General features: G+C 43.4%; 2 protein-coding genes across 2 annotated transcripts; both read right to left on the bottom strand.

Annotated features, from left to right (window-relative positions):
* Nucleotides 1-615: 615 nt before the first annotated feature.
* On the bottom strand, nucleotides 616-10,105 carry LOC311114046 (tubby-related protein 4-like; the record flags this gene model as incomplete). Its single annotated transcript, XM_084189322.1, has 16 exons — nucleotides 616-732; nucleotides 1,036-3,337; nucleotides 3,578-4,643; nucleotides 4,795-4,938; nucleotides 5,102-5,195; nucleotides 5,441-5,585; nucleotides 5,829-5,973; nucleotides 6,205-6,439; nucleotides 6,688-6,912; nucleotides 7,236-7,399; nucleotides 7,557-7,664; nucleotides 7,954-8,134; nucleotides 8,439-8,600; nucleotides 8,848-8,976; nucleotides 9,376-9,645; nucleotides 10,088-10,105. 16 exons carry the CDS (start codon nucleotides 10,103-10,105, stop codon nucleotides 616-618), a joined length of 5,505 nt encoding a protein of 1,834 aa, XP_084045448.1.
* A 2,043-nt stretch (nucleotides 10,106-12,148) lies between these two features.
* Nucleotides 12,149-13,961, bottom strand: LOC311114048 (myc target protein 1 homolog). The gene is made up of 2 exons (XM_084189324.1): nucleotides 13,862-13,961; nucleotides 12,149-13,029 (listed from the first exon to the last, which is right to left on the bottom strand). Exons 1-2 carry the CDS (start codon nucleotides 13,914-13,916, stop codon nucleotides 12,449-12,451), a joined length of 636 nt encoding a protein of 211 aa, XP_084045450.1. The 5' UTR covers nucleotides 13,917-13,961; the 3' UTR covers nucleotides 12,149-12,448.
* Between the last annotated feature and the right edge of the window lie 6,573 nt (nucleotides 13,962-20,534).

Here is a 20,534-nt window from a genome sequence, read left to right on the forward strand (position 1 = left end):
AAAAACAAATGATAGTCCCACTAACCGCAAACCAGATCTGAGGGCGTATCGCTGCAGAATGCTGTGGTAGCCATGCTGGTTAAGTGTGCCTTGAATTCTAAATAAATCACAGACAGTGTCACTAGCAAAGCACCCCCCACACCATCACACCTCCTCCTCCATGCTTCACGGTGGGCACCACACATGCGGAGATCATCCGTTCACCTACTCTGCATCTCACAAAGACACGGCGGTTGGAACCAAAAATCTCAAATTTGGACTCATCAGACCAAAGGACACATTTCCACCGGTCTAATATCCATTGCTCGTGTTTCTTGGCCCGAACAAGTCTCTTCTTATTACTGGTGTACTTTAGTAGTGGTTTCTTTGCAGCAATTGGACCATGGGCTCCCGAGTGGCGCAGCGGTCAAAGGCACTGCATCTCAGATATATTTTGATTTGTTTAACACTTTTTTGGTTACTACATGATTCTATATGTTTTATTTCATCGTTTTGATATCTTCACTATTATTCTACAATGTAGAAAATAGTAAAAATAAAGAAAAACTCTGGAATGAGTAGGTGTGTCCAACCTTTTGACTGGTACTGTATGTGGTGCGGGGATAGAGCAGTCTCTCACTTCAGCCTTTGAGTAACATTGGCTAAGGCCACAGCAAAGGCCTGCACTGCTGAGAAAGGATACTGGAAATCCAGGATATAGGCGTTCCCATCGATTCTGCCAAACTGCATCACCTGTAGAAAGACAGGATGAAAAAAATCTGGGAAACAGAAATAAAGCTTTGAGGAAGGCCTGTTTGCATCGCATCTGTTTGCCTGGAGCTCAATAAGTACTGACTCAGCTCAGCCATAAACAGGTCAATGTGACAGTTGGTGTCAGCGGTGAAATCTGAACCCAGGTCTCCAGAGAGACTGGAGCCTAAACATATATTTAAAGCAACCACAATACTACACTGATTTTAGCATTCTAACTTATATAAAAGTGCCGTTATTAACGAATCATCAATGTTTCTGTAAATAATAAAAGCAAAATCTTACCTGTCTGCCATCCAGCTCGATCTGAAAGTTCTTAGCAGACTCCTGAGTGACCCGTCCTCCGAAGTCCAGCTGGTAGACCTGTGTTGCCTCGTTCCACAGTGGCTGCTTATTGGCCATGACGTAGACGAATCCCTGGCTGCCCAGCCCGCGGTCCTCTCTCTCATTGGCCTTCCTGCACTTGATCTCCTCCAGTTCGCTGGCCATCCTCAGGCTCCTCTTACTCTTCCAGCCCTTCTTGGAGCTCTGGCTCTGGTTCATCAGTTCGTCTCCGCTGATGAAGAGCTCGGGCTCACTCTCCGAACTGTCCTGGAACTCGCTGGTGGTACTTGTCCTGTTCAGCTTCTTGGTTTTGTTCAGCTGCTCCCTCTGGCCTTTGGGTTTCTTCTTCTCCCTGCCACCCAGCCTGGGGCTGGAGATGAGGGAGTTGAAGTCGGAGAGGGCGCGCCCTTCCTTTTTGGATTTTCCCTCTGAGACGGTGGTCATGTTTGCCTCCTCGGCTCGGCTGTCCAGACGTTTACGACTCTTCTTGCTGAACCTGTCGGACCCCTGTCGGTCTGGAGCAGGGCTTTCGTTTAGAGAAGACGGCTCCTGGAAGCTACTGGCAGATTCCGCCAGCTCCTCTGTAGGGCTTTTGGGTTTTGGCAGCTCGGTTGGTGGTGGAGGAGGAGGAAGTGAAGGAGGTGGGGGAGGAGGAGGAGCCGTAGGAGGAGGTGGGGAGAGGACTGGCTTCTCTAACAACTGATGAGACTTGATGGGGAGGGTGGCAGAGCCTGAGGGGTCCTGCATGGGTAGGCTGTAGGGGTTCCAGGGGTGCAGGCTAACAGGGTGCAGCTGAAGCCCGGCACAGGAGCTGGCTCCTGGGTACATCGGGGGCAGAGGGCAGCAAGCCAGGTTGGCAAGGTTGGGAGGGTATCCAGGTGGCAAGACCAGGTTGGGGTCCTGTGGGGTGAACTGGGGGACTGGGGCAACTACTTCGTTGGGAGGGCAGGGTGGTGGAGGGCTCTGCATTGACTGGAGTGGGGGTCCACCCTGACCTCCCCCTGGAGGGAAAGGTGACAGGGAGATCTGGTAACCTGAGGGGAAAGTAACAGTGCTTGGGCTGCTGGGAGGTTTTGTTGAGAGTAGGAAAGGCAGCCGCGTCATGTCCAGGTGCTGAGCATTGCTGAAGATGAGCGGGGGTGGTGGTTTGTGCGTTGGTGGTGGAGGGGGAGCTAAGATAGTCTGTTCTTGAGGTATCCAGAACTCCTCTGCGGTGTTCGGGTCCCACTGGTATGGTGGAGGACGTTTCAGAGTCAAACTAACCTCCCCAAGAGTCAAGTGACGACACTGCTGACTTAATGTCTCGTCTTCAGTAAAGGCAGAGTTCACGTACACCGTCCTATCCCTGCTGTTATCAACAGGACTCAGCAGATTGTACGACGACTGAGAAGCTAGAGGCGAAGTACTTTTGGAGTGGACAATGATGGTGCTGTGATGAGCACCTTTTCCTGGTGGGAAATCCTGCCGCACCACAGTGCCTCCTGCGATGCCACTGCTGCTACTACCACCACCGCTAACACTGACACTGGTGCTGCTGCTGTTGCTGCTGCACTGAGTGCAGGTATACAGAGCTGTAGGCACCCTCTGCTGGTAAGAGAGCGCTAGGGCAGCACTGTTGATCTTAGACTTGGACGGTAGAGTCCTTGAAGCGTCAACCATCTGGGACACCTTCAAGCGGGATTCCACATCTCGCCTGTCACGCCGCAACGTAGCGTGAATCATGTGACTACTGTCCATGCGTTGGGGAGGAGGAAGTGTTGTCGTGTTAATGTTAACCTGATTGGCTGGATCTGGGTAGGGGGGCGGGTCTCTGCTGGGTATGGAGTATCGTGGCACTGAGAGGCGGCTTAGAGTCGCTGAGCTGTAAGGAAGATGGACTTTCTTACTGTCAGACGATGAGGTGACTTTAAGTGTGGCCGAACCTCCCATGCCTTGAACAGCGTAGGCGTTCTGGTTGCGTATGAGTCTTCTGCGAGGGCGACACACTTCCTCTACATTCCCACTGCTGTCAAAGGTCGTGATTCTCTCGTATCCCATCTGGTACTGGAGACCAACTGGGTGGAGGGAGAACTCGTCTTTCTTCAGACACGGGTCTGCTGTAACCAGGATGTTGGGGTTGTCACAGTTGGTGATGAGGGTCTGAGGAGCGGTGGAGGTTGTAACGGTGGTTGCAGATACTACAGTTCCTGGGTAGGGCGGTGGAGGGTTCACTTTCCTCATCTGGATCTCAACGGAAGTCTCTGCATCGAGGAAGGAAGGAGGTCTAGACCGTAGTGTGTCTGTGTCTATGAATGAAAGAGTTCTGGATCGGGAGGAGTCCGCATCGAGGAAAGACGGAGGTCTAGACCGCAATGTACCGGTATCTACATCAATGAAAGAAGGAGGTCTAGTCCGTATTGTGTCTATGTCGATGAATGACGGCGGTCTAGATCTTGATGTGTCTGCTTCGAGGAAGGAAGGAGGTCTAGACCGTATGCTGTCTACATCAATGAATGATGGAGGCCTGGACCGCGGTAGACTTGGCCTGCCCAGAGTATGGCTCTGAGTATGCCCCTGCTGTCCTCTTTCTGGCCCCGACTCTGGACTGGGGTGGGGTACCTGAAACTGCTGCAGAGAGATGGTGGGGTAGCCAGTAGGCGGAGGGGGCAAGGTGATCTGCAGCTTCAGTTGCTGCTGCATTTGTTGGTGCTGCCTCTGCATCTGTTGGTGTTGTTGTTGTATCTGCTGATGCTGCTGCTGCAGCTGCTGCTGTTGTTGTCTCATCTCTATAATCTGCTGTCGGATCTGCTGTTGTTGCTGCTGCATTTGTTGCTGCTGCTGATGCATTTGCTCGTGTTGTAGTTGCATCTGTTGGTGCTGCTGAGCGATTTGCTGCTGTTGCAAGTGTTGGTGCTGCTGTTGGATCTGCTGTTGTTGCTGCTGCAGTGCCGCCTGTTGTTGTTGGTACTGTTGTTGCAGTGCTTGGTGCTGCTGAGTCTGTTGTTGCTGCTGCTGTTGGATCTGCTGTATGTGAAGCTGTTGCAGTTGTTGATGTTGTTGTGGAATCTGTTGTTGTTGGTGCTGTAGTTGTTGATGTTGTTGTTGCATCCTCTGCTGTTGCTGCTGTTGCGTTTGTATCTGCTGTGGTTGTTTGGACTGCTGTTGTTGGTGCGTCTGTTGTGACTGAGGACGTTGTTGGTGAGGTTGTTGAGGGAGGTTATGTGGAGGCGGAGGTGGAGGTAGCGTTCCAGCCAGGAGGGGACCCATCTCTAGCCCATTAAAGATCACCTGTCCTGGGTTGGAGTACCTTCCTAGAGTCCCACTGTACTGTACTGCCACAGCATCCTGACCATGATCAGACCCCGGAACAGAGGCTGAGGCCGCTGCTGCTGCTGCTGCTGCTGCTGCTGAAGCCGTAGCCGTGGGATTGGTCAGGACATCCAGCTGAATGTTCTGATTGGCCAGCAGGGACTGGACCAGACCAATGCTCTGAGTGGGGGACATGGCCTGGGCGGGGCTGTGGATGGGCGCGATGGGGATATTGACCGTACAGGGAGGGTTGTCACCTGTCACTCCAGATGGTCCCATTACTGAAATACAAGTCAGAGACTCTTATGAACTACATCAACATACACATTGATGCACCCAAATTTCATAAGTATTCATTCTCAAATTCATGACATCCTGTATCTAATAATCCTGAAAAATCCAGTGAAATCCAATTATTTAATTCATTCATACCTGGCAAGTCATCCTCATCCTCACTGAAGACGTTGGGGTTAAAGACCGGCAGGCTCATGAAGTCAAGTGATATTCTCCGCACCTCTGGAAGGTAGATTGTCATCTGCCTTGGTTGTAGATGGAGCAAACTGGTCTTATAGATAACTGAAATGGAGAGAAACATGTATTTGGTCAAATTTGACAGAAAAATGGCAGAAAGGAAATTGCAGTCACAATAAAGTAAAAATGTAAAAAGTTAAACACATAAAATTGGGCAATGTGTGATTTAATGTGTAAATGTTTTCTTCTCAAATTGTAGTGATCTTACCTGCCCCCAGATTAGCAGGTAAGAAAGAAGCAAGTCCCACAATTTTGAACTTTGTCCCCCAAATATTGGACGTGACTTGAGCCAGGTAATTATGCTGTAAAATCAAGCAAATAGAAAGGCAGATGGGTACAAATATGGTAAAGAAAATCACAAAATAATCCAAATGAAACATGATCTCATAACCCAGAACCAAATCTCATGTGTGCTAGCTAGCTAGCTAACTGATTTACTTTCGGGTGTGGAAGTGGCAAAATCAGAACTAGCGAAAACAGAAGTTTCAGCCCCTCCCCACTATAGAATCACTATGAACTTTCCACATAACACATATTCAGACAATACCTCAGAGATTCCATCCATGGACATCTCTCGACGTGTCAGACTGGGAGAACGAATCAGAGGCTTCTTTGTTGGTAACCTTGGCGATCTAAGCCCTTCCTGACTAGTCCTAGACATCTTGGGAGATTTTCTAGATTCCATGTTCCTTCTACGCCAGAAAACAACAAAACCAATGGCAAATAAAGGCAAAATAGACAATTTTTTATCATAAACACTGTCGTCACAACAGGTTAGAACAAATCAAATGATAAATATGACATATTTCGGAAGCTTGAGCTTTTGTTTTAGATGGATCAGCGACGGGTAATGGTTAGGATTAGGGTTGAAAATGGTAAACAGAAGTCTTATAACGTCATTCCTACAGAATCTAGACCATTGTAATGAAAGATACCTGGAATGCTTGGGAGACCTGTTTCCTCTGGAGAGTTTAGGCGACTTCTTCCCGACCCACTCATCACTCAACTCAATGTCGCTGGAGTCGGAACAGTTACAGCTGTCAGTCATGTAGGAGATCATAGCATTCACACACACCTCGTCTGAAATAAACAAACAAACAAACAAACATACAAACAACAAATGAAAAATAATGTATGACTCAACCTGAACAGGTCAGAACTGTAAAAAGGCAATTTACTTCTGAACAAACAATAGTAGGGGTGCCCAACCCATTGATCACAATCTACCGGTCTAAAATGAGCTGTTTGTGCCTAACATACAATCTATTTTTTAAAAGCTCATTAAAATACCTTTTCCTGTGCCAAGCCCACCTGCTTTGCTGTCCGTTTTAGGGTCCATGATAATGAACTCTGGGCGTAGCTTGCTGATGCGTCTGCCTTTGAGGATGGGCACCAGCCCCCCTAGGTGTTCCAGGTAGAGGGTGTAACAGGGTCCCCCTGCCTCAGGGTTGTCCTCCGCTCGTTTCATGGTGCAGTGCAGCCTCTCGTTGCCAGCCGTGGGGTAGCTGACAAAGTCCCGGATGTTGTTGGGATCAGGAATGGGAGGCTAGAGAAACAAGAGAAGAGCATTAACAGTTGGTCCCAATTCGCACCCTGCCCCTACTCCTTCCCCTTGGCCCCTTAGCTCTTTAGATCTTTAGAATCTGGATAGTTATAATCAGGGTAGTGATGGAGCTTCCAGCATATCCCTTGCACCTTACAGATCTACAAACATTGAAGGGTTACAACCAAGTCCAGATGTCTTTGAGCTGAGATAGTAACCTACAGTAGCCAACTGAATAAAGCTCCTTCTACCTTGATGGTGGGTATGAAGGCGGTGGTGACGTAGGAGCAGAGTATGGAGGGCATGTTGAGTTTGCCCACGTCCCTCTCCTCTCGCAGGGCGCTGGCGATGCCCTGTTGGCACAGCAGCTGCAGGCTGGCCACCCGGTGCTCCACACGCACCACGTACAGCACCGGGCCACATGCCAGAAACAGACGAGAGTCTCTGTGGCCCCAGCAGATGGTGGTGATGGGGCGCTGCAAGGCAAAGGTTGACAAGGCAGGTTCCCAGTCAGCCATGTTGTATTCACATTTTATGGAACCTTGATTTCCGGTTTTCTCCATAGCCGACTGAACTGAACGAGACTTGGAAGTGTGGCAAGACTACATTTCATATTAAGTTTAATTCCTGTTAGTATTGATTGAAGATTTCAGATGACCTATAGACTTTGACTTATACGTGTTAGAGGACCTACCCAGAAGGAAAAACTGGTTGAAATTATGCCATGCAAACAGATTACAACCAGTTTGTAAATATCACACTATAACGTTTCAGAGGAGGGAATCAGAGGGGAGCTCACCTGGGCAGGTGTTTCTAACGTGTAGATATGTTCTCCTTGGACGTTGTAGAACTTGACCAGGGCGTTCCTCATGATAGAGTCAGAGGGGACTCCAGGGAGCCCATGTCTCTCCATCCCAGCTACTGCCAGGAGGTCCCCCTGCGAACACCATTGGACCTCCACATCTGAAGAGGAGAGGCTCCAGTCACATTCATACTGTAGAGTATCTTTTATATTACACAGCGGTGGGTTTCCTAGTACATTATTTCTCTCACGGACAGCAAAGTGCTTCACTTTACGAATTTGGTTCGCTCACACATAGAAGATGGATAAAGTAATGACCTTTGAGTCCTGAGCGGATGACGATAGGAGCGAGGTCATCGTAGTTGTTCATCAAACTGATGTCTCCTGATATGAAGCTGACTGTCAGAAGGGGCTTCAGGTTACGTACTAGGGGAGAGAGAAATAAACACGTTAGCCTACTGGTCAATGTACTGTCGCCATCATAGTGCACAATCCTAGTGTTCACAGTAGGGGTCAAAATACGTTAGAGGTACATTAAAGAGAGAGGTATAAGACAGGGATTCCCTTGTTCTTTGTTTTAGCGTTAAAACAATGTGTTACCTTGAGGTGGGTTATTGTCATTATGGTCAGTGTCGATATCTGTGCCCAAATAATCAGTGCTCACATTATCTAAATAGGCACACTGTCTTACATAATCATTAATTCATGATCTTACCTTGAGGTGGGTTATTGTCATCAGAGTCGGTGTCGCTCTCTGTGCTGTCCTCTACCAGGAAACAGGGACAGTTCCAGGACATGCCGACGATGCCATCTGACTCATGCAGGAGGACATGGGCGAGCATACGACCGTGGCAGTCCATCACTATCAGCTGACCATCAGCCGTACCGAACAACACCTGAAGTACAGTGGGCAGGAATCATTTTTATGAGAGAACGCATTTATGGAGCCAGTTTCCTGGACGCAGATGAAGCCTTTGACTAAGAACGAAATAATGTCCATTGAACATGCTTTTTAGTCCAGGACTAGACGTCATCTGTGTCCTGGAAACCAACAGATTATTTAATATAATGTATGCCAAACACATCATGTGTATTTCTATATCTGTTTGTAAAAGTGTAATACATGTAACAATGTTTTGTTTAGGTGTCATAAAGGCTTTATTGATACATTTGATGTATTGATTGATTGAGGCGGTTTACCTGTTGGTCATCAGGTGTCCAGATGCCACAGGTGATCTGGCTCTCCAGGTTAATCTCTGAGGACCAGTGTCTCTGTCCGCTGACTGACCCCACTAGGACAAACCCATCACGGTAGGCGATCAGGGCCTGGGTGCCGTCATGAGACCATGTGAAGTCACTCACCTGATGGAGAGAGATAAGAGGAGAGAGGTAAGAGTAAACATACATCCATCAATACATGATCTTTTCACAAATACAAATAAATATTAACATTTTTTTTATCCTTTAACTAATATTCTACCCATCAATTCATATATTACTCTGATGATGATGATGATCGTGCATTTCCTATGAAATGTGCCTTTGTATGATCAATGATAATGTGTGTGTGCTGATGACGTCAAACTTACCTGGGCAGGTACAAACTTACCTGGGCACCGCGGTCATTCACTAACTCCACAGACCACCGTCCCTCATATTGAATCCAAACAAAGATGCCTCCCTCCATGTCACACGTGGCCAGCTTCTGAAAGGGCTCATTCCAACGGACCAACACAACCTGTAGAGAAAACACAATGCAACTGCTATTACACTCCACCAACACAGGGGGCTGTCTAGGAATGTGAATGTGGAATACAGTTCAATATTCCACATGAAATAGGCCTACACTGTCCTGATGGGAAAAATAACAAAACAGTGAATTTTCTCCACCCCAGTTTCTGATGGTACAGTCAGCACAGATGTGAGCTCTGACAAAAAATACTCAGTATGACCTAGAAGCTACACAATAATTTAAAGTTATCAGACGGTATCAGAGAAAATATTGAATATGCATATATAAATCTACATACTGTACATACTTCACACTAACACACATCAAATTATGTTCTAATGGTTGCCCAGTTCTCTGCCTAATAAGATATTGAAAACGCAAAAATGACAAAGCCGGCCCACTCACCTCACTGTTGTGTCCTCGCAGGTTGAAGTTGATTCTCTGAGGGGTGTTCCTGTCTCTCCTGCAGTGGCTGGATGTGAACGTTACCCCCACCACCCCTCTTCCATTCCCCGTGGCCAGCCAGCCCTCCTCATAGTAGCGCCGCCGGCACACCGGCTTGTCCTTCTCGCTCTTGGGGACCCGGCCCTTCCAGGAGAGGCAGAGGATGTTGGAGTCGCTGCAGAGGATGGGACCATGTTCCACAGCAGCCAACATCCCTACTGAGTGACCAGGCTAGGAGGTAAGCAGAGGAGGAGAAGATAGTGGAGGTTGGTGTCTTTCTTCTTTTTTATAATCGTTTTTGTATGTGTTTTTTTTGTTGTGTTTCCTACGTTCCCGTCTTGATTAAAGCATTTGTGTCTCTAACTTTTAATGTGTAATTGCTGCTGGTCTTGTTATGCAGGGTTCCCTTGCAAAGGAGACCTTGGTCTCAATGGGACTCCCTGTTTAAATAAAATAAATAAAAATAGTTTAATTGACTGACTTTGCTTGATTCTTTTTTGTTTTCCATTATTAGGTAGGCTAAAGTGCTTAGGTTCTTTCTCCAAGAGGTAGGCTTATTAAACCATCCAATACAGTCAGGTCATAACTCAATATTACTAGGCTATATATGACCAGGTAATGTGACATGTAGAATAGAATAGAATAGAAATAAAATTGCCCACATGTTACTCACCTCACAGTTCCTGGACATTGTTGACTACAATTCCTCCCCTGTAGGTGGTGTCCATGTTTCCATTCAGATGGTGCACTGAAGAGCGAGATAATTCCTAATGCCCTGAACAGAGAAAATAATATATAAATGAAAGGACTCACAGCATTCAGTTTACTACACCAAGATGGCTTGGGCCTCAGGTCTTGAAATGTCCATCCTGATTGGTAGCCTATGACAGGGCCATTATGTAGGCCTGTGTCTTCATGTGATTCCAATCAGTGTCTGAAAAAATACCTACAGTATGGAGCAGTGCAGTATGATGACTATTCCATGTCAAGAAACATTTTAAAGTTTAAGAATGAATTAGGCTTAAGCCAATTAATTTATTCCAAGAATATCCATAGCCTATAAGCCTATAGATTCAATCGAATAGGTGCAGTCTTTAAACAGGAAAATCACTGCCTTGTCCATTCAGTGCATCAACCTTGAAATGAATATTGCTCTTAGCTATTAAATGGAATGGCTAGCTATCATGGTCTTTATGAAAAACTGTATTGAACATTCTGAACTGAACACTCTTGCGTTCGTGTCTCCATAGGTACCGAGATCAGTCTGTTACGTCATTAACATGATACTGATTCAATTAAACTTGTAGATTTCAAAGAATACACGGAAAAAGAATAAGCCCTAATGGCAAGCGAAAGAAATAGTCCACCATATATATATATATATATATATATTATATATACACACACACACACACACACACACACACACACATATGTTCAGTAGGCTATCCATCGGCTATATTTTCCATATTTACAATAAGATGGATACTCAATGAATCAATCAAATCGCGTTGTCATAGTGAATTAAGATAATGCATGAAAATGAAATCCATCACCCTCATCCACCGCTTTTTGTTTGGATGGAATCAGAGGAGATCTCGAGGAACCTGTATAAAACGGATGATTTCCCTCTTTCGTATTTCTTTATCTGACCAATTCCAATCGCAAGACTGACAAAATATACATGCCACATACACACACGACAAAAGAGCCACGATGCAGAACTCACTTTATCAAATATAAGGTCGCTGTCATATCCTTGATCTGTGCAGTACACCAAATACTTGTAATGATAAGGTGCAGTCGCGTTGCCAACAGTGATGTATATCAACCCTGGATAGCTGTTGCCGTGTATTGGCCATTGGGAGGCATTAAAGCCACCGGTCGGCCGTATTGGCACTCCCCAGTAGGAGCAGTCCTCCATAGGATTGAATGGAATTCTACAGTATTTCAGTTAAATGTTTCCAGAACAAAATTGCATGTATTTAAGTATTTTAGTTGTTGTAGTGGGGACAGTAACATTAATAAGCTCTACAAATTATACTTGAATGAAAATGTTTTAATATATTTTGTCATTTCTTTTTTAATGTTTAGCTCACATAATATAATTTAAAAGTATGCATTAAGGTATCTGCAATATAATAAATGTGGCAAAAACGAATGTAGACATTAATAAATGCATTTCCATAGCTTCCAAAATATTTTCACGCCGGTGAGGGTGTGCCAAGATGGGGGTATGGCGGCTTCAACATAGAGACCCCAGTGGTCATCTAGTGTATATATAAATCATTGGTTGCCAAACTGTTTCAGCTGACGCTTGGTGCTCCTTTAATCCCTGTTGCCATGTAGTTTACATTGGGCGCGTTCCAGGTCGTTTTTAATTGTAGTCGTGATGTGCAGATCATCAGCTCTCACAAAGCCTGGAGAGGTGTTTATAAAGATCTCAGGAAACACCAGTATGAATGATGTAGCGATCCTCTGAGATCCGCAGCGTGAATCCAATAATGATGACCTGGAACGCAATCAAAAACATGCTTTTGCAGAGAAAAATCTGTTGATTAAATAAAAAATTTAAATATCAAATATCAATGTTGATCTCAGACACATCACATAAACTATCAGATGTATAGAATGGAGTTCTAGACAAACCACATTAGACTGGATAATAACAAAACATTTATTAAGAACTTTATTAACAAATCACAGAAATATGGGCCATTCTAGACAATCCCCCTTAATCTTATTGCACATAGATTCCATTAGGATACAAACAGTTAATAAAAAACATGGCCTATAGTATGGTCAATCAGAGCACAATTTATTTATTTAAATCCATCTTTTGAAGTTCTCTTAGTTAGTAGACTGAATAGAAGGTAGGATGGACGGTGGACCAAAAGGCCAAAGGGCACCTTACCCAAAACGGAACAGTTCTCCATAAACACAGGGCCCTGTCTCTTCCAAAGACTGCCAGCAGTAAACCCTAATGTAATAATCACTTAACCTATGTATTCCCAGGCGGCATATGGTGACATCATCAGGTGCATGCCTCTTGAAAGGCATGGATGACACTGTCATATGTGGGAGGAGGAGTCTGTGTGGGCAGGAATCCTTTAAGACTGCTGTTACCCAACCAGAAAGAGTTCCGTTGGGGTTGAGCTGGCATGAGGGAGGCAGAATCTGCTGCTGATGAATTGGTGGCAGTAGTGTCATGAAGGGGCAAGGTATCCTGGTTGTTAATGTCACCCTCTGCCCCGTCACCCTGACCCAACCTGCTGCCTTTGGGCACTGGTCGGAATGTGGATGCTCCAGAGCTGGGCTTCTTCCCCAGTGGCCCAACCGGCTCCACCGATGGCTGTCTATAGAGACTTAGAATACCTCCTCCTCCTAGGCTGTTGTCGCTGCGCCGGTCGAACACTGGGTTCCGGTAGAGGCCCAGGCGGCTGGCCATGAAGTTGTGTGAGTGCTGGGAGGTGGCTGAGCGGTGCTGCTGTTTGGGGCGCCTGGTAATCCGGGCGGAGGCTCTGCGTCTCAACAGCCATGTAAGGAGGATGTAGATCAGAGCTCCAATCAGGAGGCCCACCAGCATGGACAGACAGAAGGCTAGGACTAGGTTATCTGGAGGAAAAGATGGAAGATATTAGAGAACTTTTCAAGACTTTCCCTAATGTAGCGCGAATAGTCTAGACGTGACGCATGTAACACTCATTTAAAGTCAACAGATTTGAGGGGAACTGACACCGAAGGATGTTTTATATTTTATATTTTATTTATTTCACCTTTATTTAACCAGGTAAGCCAGTTGAGAACAAGTTCTCATTTACAACTGCGACCTGGCCAAGATAAAGCAAAGCAGTGCGATAAAAACAACAACACAGAGTTACATATGGGGTAAAACAAAACATAAAGTCAAAAAATACAACAGAAAATATATATACAGTGTGTGCAAATGTAGCTAGTTATGGAGGTAAGGCAATAGACCGAAGGATGTGTGCTGGGATAGTGGGCAAAACTGGCTAAAATGACATCATTGCAACCAGTTTTGCCTGCTGGGGTTGATCAAAAAGGAGAGGCAAGGAACTCACTTGTTGTATAACTGAGTTATCAGATTCAAAATGCTAGTATACGTTCCTTGACAAATTGCAAATGATTGCTTCCATAGTCCACAATTGCAATGACAAACTGAGTAGTAAATTGACTAGTCAAAGAGGGTCTCATATCACTTCATGGACTATCGGTTAAATTCAGACAATAACTTTAAGCATCAACCTTTCACCTGACTAACGATTCCAGACTGATGTATTATATAAATATATGTATTATAAGACCATAATAACATGAGGTTGTACTGTGAAATGCATCCTACACAGAAGACTAATGCAGGTAGCATAGAGATTTCCTTAATTAAAAAAATACACATGTACTAATAAGGCAGGCTTAAAATTCTTACCAATGTTAAATGATTGTAGTATATCCAGAAATTGATTTGTCTCATTGAATGCCATTATAATACAGAAAATAAAAGTATTTGAACCCTGCAACACACTGAACTGAACTCTTTCCAAGACAGACTGCCTGCTTGGTCCATTTTTTCCCTGTCTGTTTTGTTTGCAATAGCGGAAGCTTTGCTGTCATGCTTCCTGCCCCTCTCTCTAGTTAAAAAAAATTAGCTGGTGCTTTGCTTATCTGTGTGGGACAGAACTCTGGGAAACAAGGCTGCTTCCTCTGACATCATTTCCTCCTGATCAATGAACAATCAATATTCCTGTTGAACAATGGCCTCTTGGCTCCATTATTCAAATATGGTGATTTACATGTATGGCAACTATGTGACTTTTAGATCGAGAGCCTTTTTCCTGTTCTATAAAGTTCTGTAAGGGTGTATTGTAAGGGATAGCGATAGGGACTAGGGTGATAGAGCTTACATAAATAGAAACACAACACTCTGTTGCGCACAATAACCATTTTGTTTCCAAGTGTCTTGCAAGTGTTACAATAAGGTTATGATAGGCAAACCCACCAAGAAAACTCACTGTCCAAAAAAAAGTATGCAGTGCACACTATCAAGTATACAGTATGCTGGGATTTCCTTCAATTGTTGTGCTACTCCCACTTCCCTAAACTCTAAGCCCTCCCTAGCTCCAGTGGTTCCCATGTAGGCTGCAATAATCTATGGGCGCTGCCACTGTTTGCCTAGAATGTAGATGTCAAATAGACATTGCTGAATAAAAGTATATTGTAGCTAATTACTAGGCATACTAAGACGCACTGTGTAGTGAGTACTGATAGACCTACTGTAGACCCATTCAGTAAGGCAGACAAACTATACATTACTTCAAGGAACCAGAAGATGGCAGTGAAGTCCAACGATTGACAGATACACATTAAAAAAAACATATGCTCATGAAACATCTGATTGTGGGAAAGCAAAGCTGATAATGTAAGATGATAACATGACTAACATATTTGTTGCAAAAGAATGTGCATGAGTACACGTGAAATGTACACGTCAATATACACATGCCAATGGTTTAATTAAGAAATAACATATTTCAAACTTTTTTCAGCAGAGGGTTATTTTTGTAAAACATTTTTAAAGAAGGTATTTCTATAACTTTTTACCCGTTTTTTAAGGGGTAAAACACACTATTTCTGTGACATCCACACACTGATTTCTTTAAATCCATACATTCACAGTCATCATCACTGGACGCCAAAGAAATGTCAATAAACTGTAAAGGAGACCTACTGGGCACACACTGTTTGAGTCAAAGTTGTTTCCGTTCAACGAACGAGGGATAGAAGTTGAATTGATGTAAAATGCCCAGTGGGAAGGAATGTCCCAATTCGACAAGGAGCGAATAACTACAGCGTAACTTTAGCGTGAGGACCATATTCTCCCTTTTTTCATAACAAGAAACTACAAGGAACGAAAAGTGTATCTAATATTGCTACAATGTTGCACATTCAAAACTATTGTTACAAACACGGAGACCGCTACAATGTTTGATTGTTACCATTGGCAACATAGTAAAACATACACTTCCTGCCTGAAATTGAGGCTGTAGGATTGGCTGCAGTTTGACAGTCTTGTGGTAAAAATTGGTTGAACACTGCACTTAGTGGATTGACAGTCTAGTGGTAAGAAACGGTTGAACACTGTATTCAGTGAAACGTTTCTTAGTTACGTTTATTTTACTAGATACATCAATTTCTATCAATTTATTTTACTAATGTGTTACTAGTACTACAACTGCGGAGTCTATGTTCCTTTTTTTCTAGTTATTTCACCAAATGCGGGAAGGCAAATTTATCGTATAGCTTATAGATAATTGATGCAATAGCTCAAGACAAGAACTCCTAATAGAGCCTACATTAAAGTGAGTGACAATGTCTTTGTTGTTTGAAGTGCGTCTCAAAATTAACAATTTTTGACAGTTAATTCATTGTTAGTTCATTCAGAGTATGCACTGTAGGCTTACAGTAGACTTCATGTCACTTTCTCCTAGTATTTTCTGATGACATGATTTCAGTCCTATTTCATTTATATGCACTAGGGATTTTGGTAATAATGCATTATAAGCACATTTATAAAGGCTTATGAGCTATGTATTATGCATTTGTTTAGTTGATATTCATCTAATAATAAATGTTTGACAGTGCCTTCAGAAAGTATTCATAGCCCTTGACTTATTCCACATTTTGTTATGTTACAGCCTGAATTCAAAATTGATAAAATATATGTATTTTCTCACCCATCTACACACAACACCCCATACTGACAAAGTGAAAACATGTTTTTAGACATTTATTGAAAATGAAATACAGAAAAATCTGTGAGTCTTTATGGGTAAGTCACTAAGAGCTTTGCACACCTGGATTATACAATATTTGCACATTATTCTTTTTAAAATTCTTCAAGCTCTGTCAAGTTGGTTATTGATCATTGCTAGACAGCCATTTTCAAGTCTTGCCATTGATTTTCAAGCTGGTTTAAGTCAAAACTGTAACTAGGCCACTTTGGAACATTCAATGTTGCCTTGGTAAGTAACTCCAGTGTATATTTGGCCTTGTGTTTTAGATTATTGTCCTGCTGAAAAGTGAATTTGTCTCCCAGTATCTGTTGGAAAGCAGACTGAACCAGGTTTTCCTCGAGGATTTTGCCTGTGCTTAGCTCTATTTCGTTTATTTTTATCCTAAAAAACTCCCTAGTCCTTGCCGATGACAAGCATACACATAACATGTTTCAGCCACCACCATGCTTGAAAATATGTAGAGTGGTACTCAGTGATGTCTTGTGTTGGATTTGCCCCAAACATTACACTTTGTATTCAGGACATACTGTAAAGTTAATTTCTTTGCCACATTTTTTGCAGTTCTACTTTAGTGCCTTATTGCAAACAGGATGCATGCTTTGGAATATGTTTTATTCTATACAGGCTTCCTTCTTTTTACTCTGTCATTTAGATTAGTATTGTGGGGTACCTGCCATGTTTTTGATCCATCCTCAGTTTTCTCCTATCACAGCCATGAAACTGTTTTACAAAGTGTAATGAATAACTTCACCATGCTCAAAGGGATATTCAATGTCTGCTTTTTTACCGATCTACCAATAGGTGCCCTTCTTTGCGAGGCATTGGAAAAATTCACTGCTCGACAAAGGGACCTTACAGATAATTGTATGTGTGGGGTACAGAGATGAGGGAGTCATTCACAAATCATGTTAAGCACTATTATTGCACACAGAGTGAATCCATGAAACGTATTATGTGACTTGTTAAGCACATTTCTACTCCTGAAGTTAATTAGGCTTGCCATAACAAAGGGGTTGAATACTTATTGACTGAAGACATTTCAGCTTTTCCTTTTTAATTAATTTGTACAAATTTCCAAAAACATAATTCCACTTTGACATTATGGGTTATTGTGTGTAGGCCAGTGACACACAATCTCAATTTAATCCAATTTAAATTCAGGCCGTAACACGACAAAATTAGGAATGAATAGTTTCAGAAGGCGCTGTAGCTGTCACTTTTAAGGAAACACACTGACTGGCACACCTGTCTTCTCTCTCCTCTCTAGACATTGAATGGAAGGACGACTGCCACTGAGTAGCATAGCTGCTCATCCCCCTGTCTGAAACCTGAGATTCGATTGGACCCCTCTGCTGCTTGAGAGAGAGAGAGAGAGAGAGAGAGAGAGAGAGAGAGAGAGAGAGAGAGAGAGAGAGAGAGAGAGAGTGAGAGTGAGACAGAGAGAGAAATACAGAGACTAAGAGAGACAGACAGAGAGAGGGAGAGACAGAGACAGATAGTGAGACAGACAGAGAGACAGACAGAGAGACAGAGGGAGAGAGAGAGAGAGAGAGAGAGAGAGAGAGAGAGAGAGAGAGAGAGAGAGAGAGAGAGAGAGAGAGAGAGAGAGAGAGTGAGTGAGTGAGACAGACAGACAGACAGACAGACAGACAGACAGACAGACAGACAGACAGACAGACAGACAGACAGACAGTCAGACAGAAAGAGACAGAGGGAGAGGGAGAGGGAGAGGGAGAGAGAGAGAGAGAGCGAGAGAGAGAGAGAGAGTGAGAGAGCGAGAGTGAGACAGAGAGAGAGAGGGAGAGGGAGACAGAGAGACAGAGAGACAGAGAGACAGTGAGACAGACAGAGCGACAGAGGGAGAGGGAGAGGGAGAGGGAGACAGACAGAGAGACAGAGAGACAGACAGACAGAGAGACAGAGGGAGAGAGAGACTGAGAGAGAGAGAGAGAGAGAGAGAGAGAGAGTGAGACAGACAGACAGACAGACAGACAGAGGGAGGGAGAGGGAGACAGACAGAGAGACTGAGAGACAGTGAGACAGACAGAGAGACAGAGGGAGAGGGAGACAGAAAGACAGAGGGAGAGACAGGGAGACAGACAGAGAGACACAGTCACTAAGGAGGTTGCCCTCCTCAGAAAAGTAACGTGTCGTCTCGTCTGCATCAGTGTATTACCTACTGTGGTCCAGTCCAGTAGCAGAGAAACGACATGGCCTCACCATGGAAGTCCGGAAGAAACTCCATGGACATAGCCAACGTGATGCAAAAACTGCAAGGTAGGTCTCATTCAATTGGGTTCTATGGGGGTACTGATACTTTGGATGCATGCGAAATGGAACCCTATTCCCTGGCTTATATAGTGCACTACTTTACATTTGGCCAGAGCTCAGACCAAACATAGTCCACTATATAGGGTATATGATGCCATTTTAGACAAACCTTCTGTATATGTATGCATGCTGTGCCACCTTGCTATTATTCTGATTCAATACCTTGGCTATGTGCCCGTATGCCTGGAGTTTGTTCAATACCTTGGCTATGTGCCGCATGCCTGGAGTTTGTTCAATACCTTGGCTATGTGCCCGCATGTCTGGAGTTTGTTCAATACCTTGGCTATGTGCCCGCATGTCTGGAGTTTGTTCAATACCTTGGCTATGTGCCCGCATGTCTGGAGTTTGTTCAATACCTTGGCTATGTGCCCGCATGTCTGGAGTTTGTTCAATACCTTGGCTATGTGCCCGCATGTCTGGAGTTTGTTCAATACCTTGGCTATGTGCCCGCATGTCTGGAGTTTTCCAGGTTCCCTTGCATGGTAGAATGAACAATGCAGACTCTCTCAGACACATATACAGACAAAGTTATTGTACTCTGTTCTATTGTATTGTATTATGTTCTAAATATATATATGTTCTATATTATTCTATTATATTCTATTCTACTCTATTCTATTCTATTCTATTCTACTCTATACTATTATATTCTACTCTGTTCTATTCTATTCTACTCTATTCTATTCTACTCTATTATATTCTACTCTGTTCTATTCTATCCTACTCTATTCGATTCTACTCTATTATATTTTACTCTGTTCTATTCTATTCTACTCTATTCTATTCTATTATATTATATTCTACTCTATTCTATTCTATTCTGTTATATTCTACTCTGTTCTATTCTACTCTATTCTATTCTATGATCAGAAGTTGTGTGTAACGTCACGCAGTATGTGGGGTTTACTGTCAGTATTTCAGATGCCTCACCTGTGCCTGTTGAGATATTACATACAAGTGAAATGCTTTCAGAGGGAGGATATGCCTGATTCTGAAAACAAAGTCTTGTTTGTAATGGCCTTGTGTGCACTGTCACTGTAGTGCTGCCTGAAGTATAGGCTATGGCAGGCTTATTTCTTTATTTCTATTGATTGTTTAGGGGGTAGATCAGCTTTAATATTGCAGATAGATTGTGGCTTCTATCAATGTAATTGTCTGCATAATTTCCAATCCCCCATATATATATTTTTTATAAATATATATATTATTATATATATAATATATATTTTAAAATATTTTCCTTCTTTATTATTTTCTCTAACCCTACCACCCCTCCCCTAATTGGAGTAAACTAATGGACAACAATACTTAGGCTCTTTTTTTGCTAAGAGTATTATTATATTATTGATCGATTGACTACGACTTTTCAAATCACCCAGAAAACGCAGTCTTGTTTGTAATGGCCTTGTGTGCACTGCCACTGTAGTGCTGCCTGAAGGATAGGCTATGGCAGGCTTATTACATTGGAGAGAATTAGTCCCTCTTCTTAGGATTGCCTACTCATTCATCCCAAAACAGTGAATAAGGAACCTCTTGTGTTGTCTTGTTGTTGTATTCTTTTTTGGAACTAAAGTTAAAGTAATTGATAATTTCATTAAGGTAACTGATGAGATGCATTTAGAGAATTCCTGCAATAGAAGGAGTGGTCATCGAGCTACAAAGAGAAGCACTGTTGTAGTTTGTCCCTAGATAAATGTGTATCAAGGGGGTAAAAAATATTTTAATGTAGTGCAATAAGAATGGATTCTCAGAAATGTGGCAGTTGGTTTCCAGAGCCATTTATTACACGTGGTTGGTGACGTTGATATAAAACACCATATCCTGTTGGCTTAAAACCACACAAAATGTTCACTGCATTTCCTCACTATGTATACTGAATAAAAATATAAACTCAACATGCAACAATTTCAACGATTTTACTGAATTAGTTCATATAAGGAAATCAGTCAATTGAAATTAATTCATTAGGCCCTAATC

This window comes from Coregonus lavaretus (genome assembly GCF_964263955.1).
Source record: "Coregonus lavaretus genome assembly, contig: HAP1_SCAFFOLD_2303, whole genome shotgun sequence".
NCBI lineage: Eukaryota > Metazoa > Chordata > Actinopteri > Salmoniformes > Salmonidae > Coregonus > Coregonus lavaretus.

What these genes read in the sequence shown, in the direction of transcription:
- LOC311114048 (XM_084189324.1), bottom strand. Translation starts at nt 13,916, where the DNA reads ATGGCATTCAATGAGACAAATCAATTTCTGGATATACTACAATCATTT. An exon ending in ACTACAATCATTTAACATTG is followed by an intron (nt 13,030 to 13,861) that starts GTAAGAATTTTA and finishes CTTTTCCTCCAG; the next exon opens with ATAACCTAGTCCTAGCCTTC.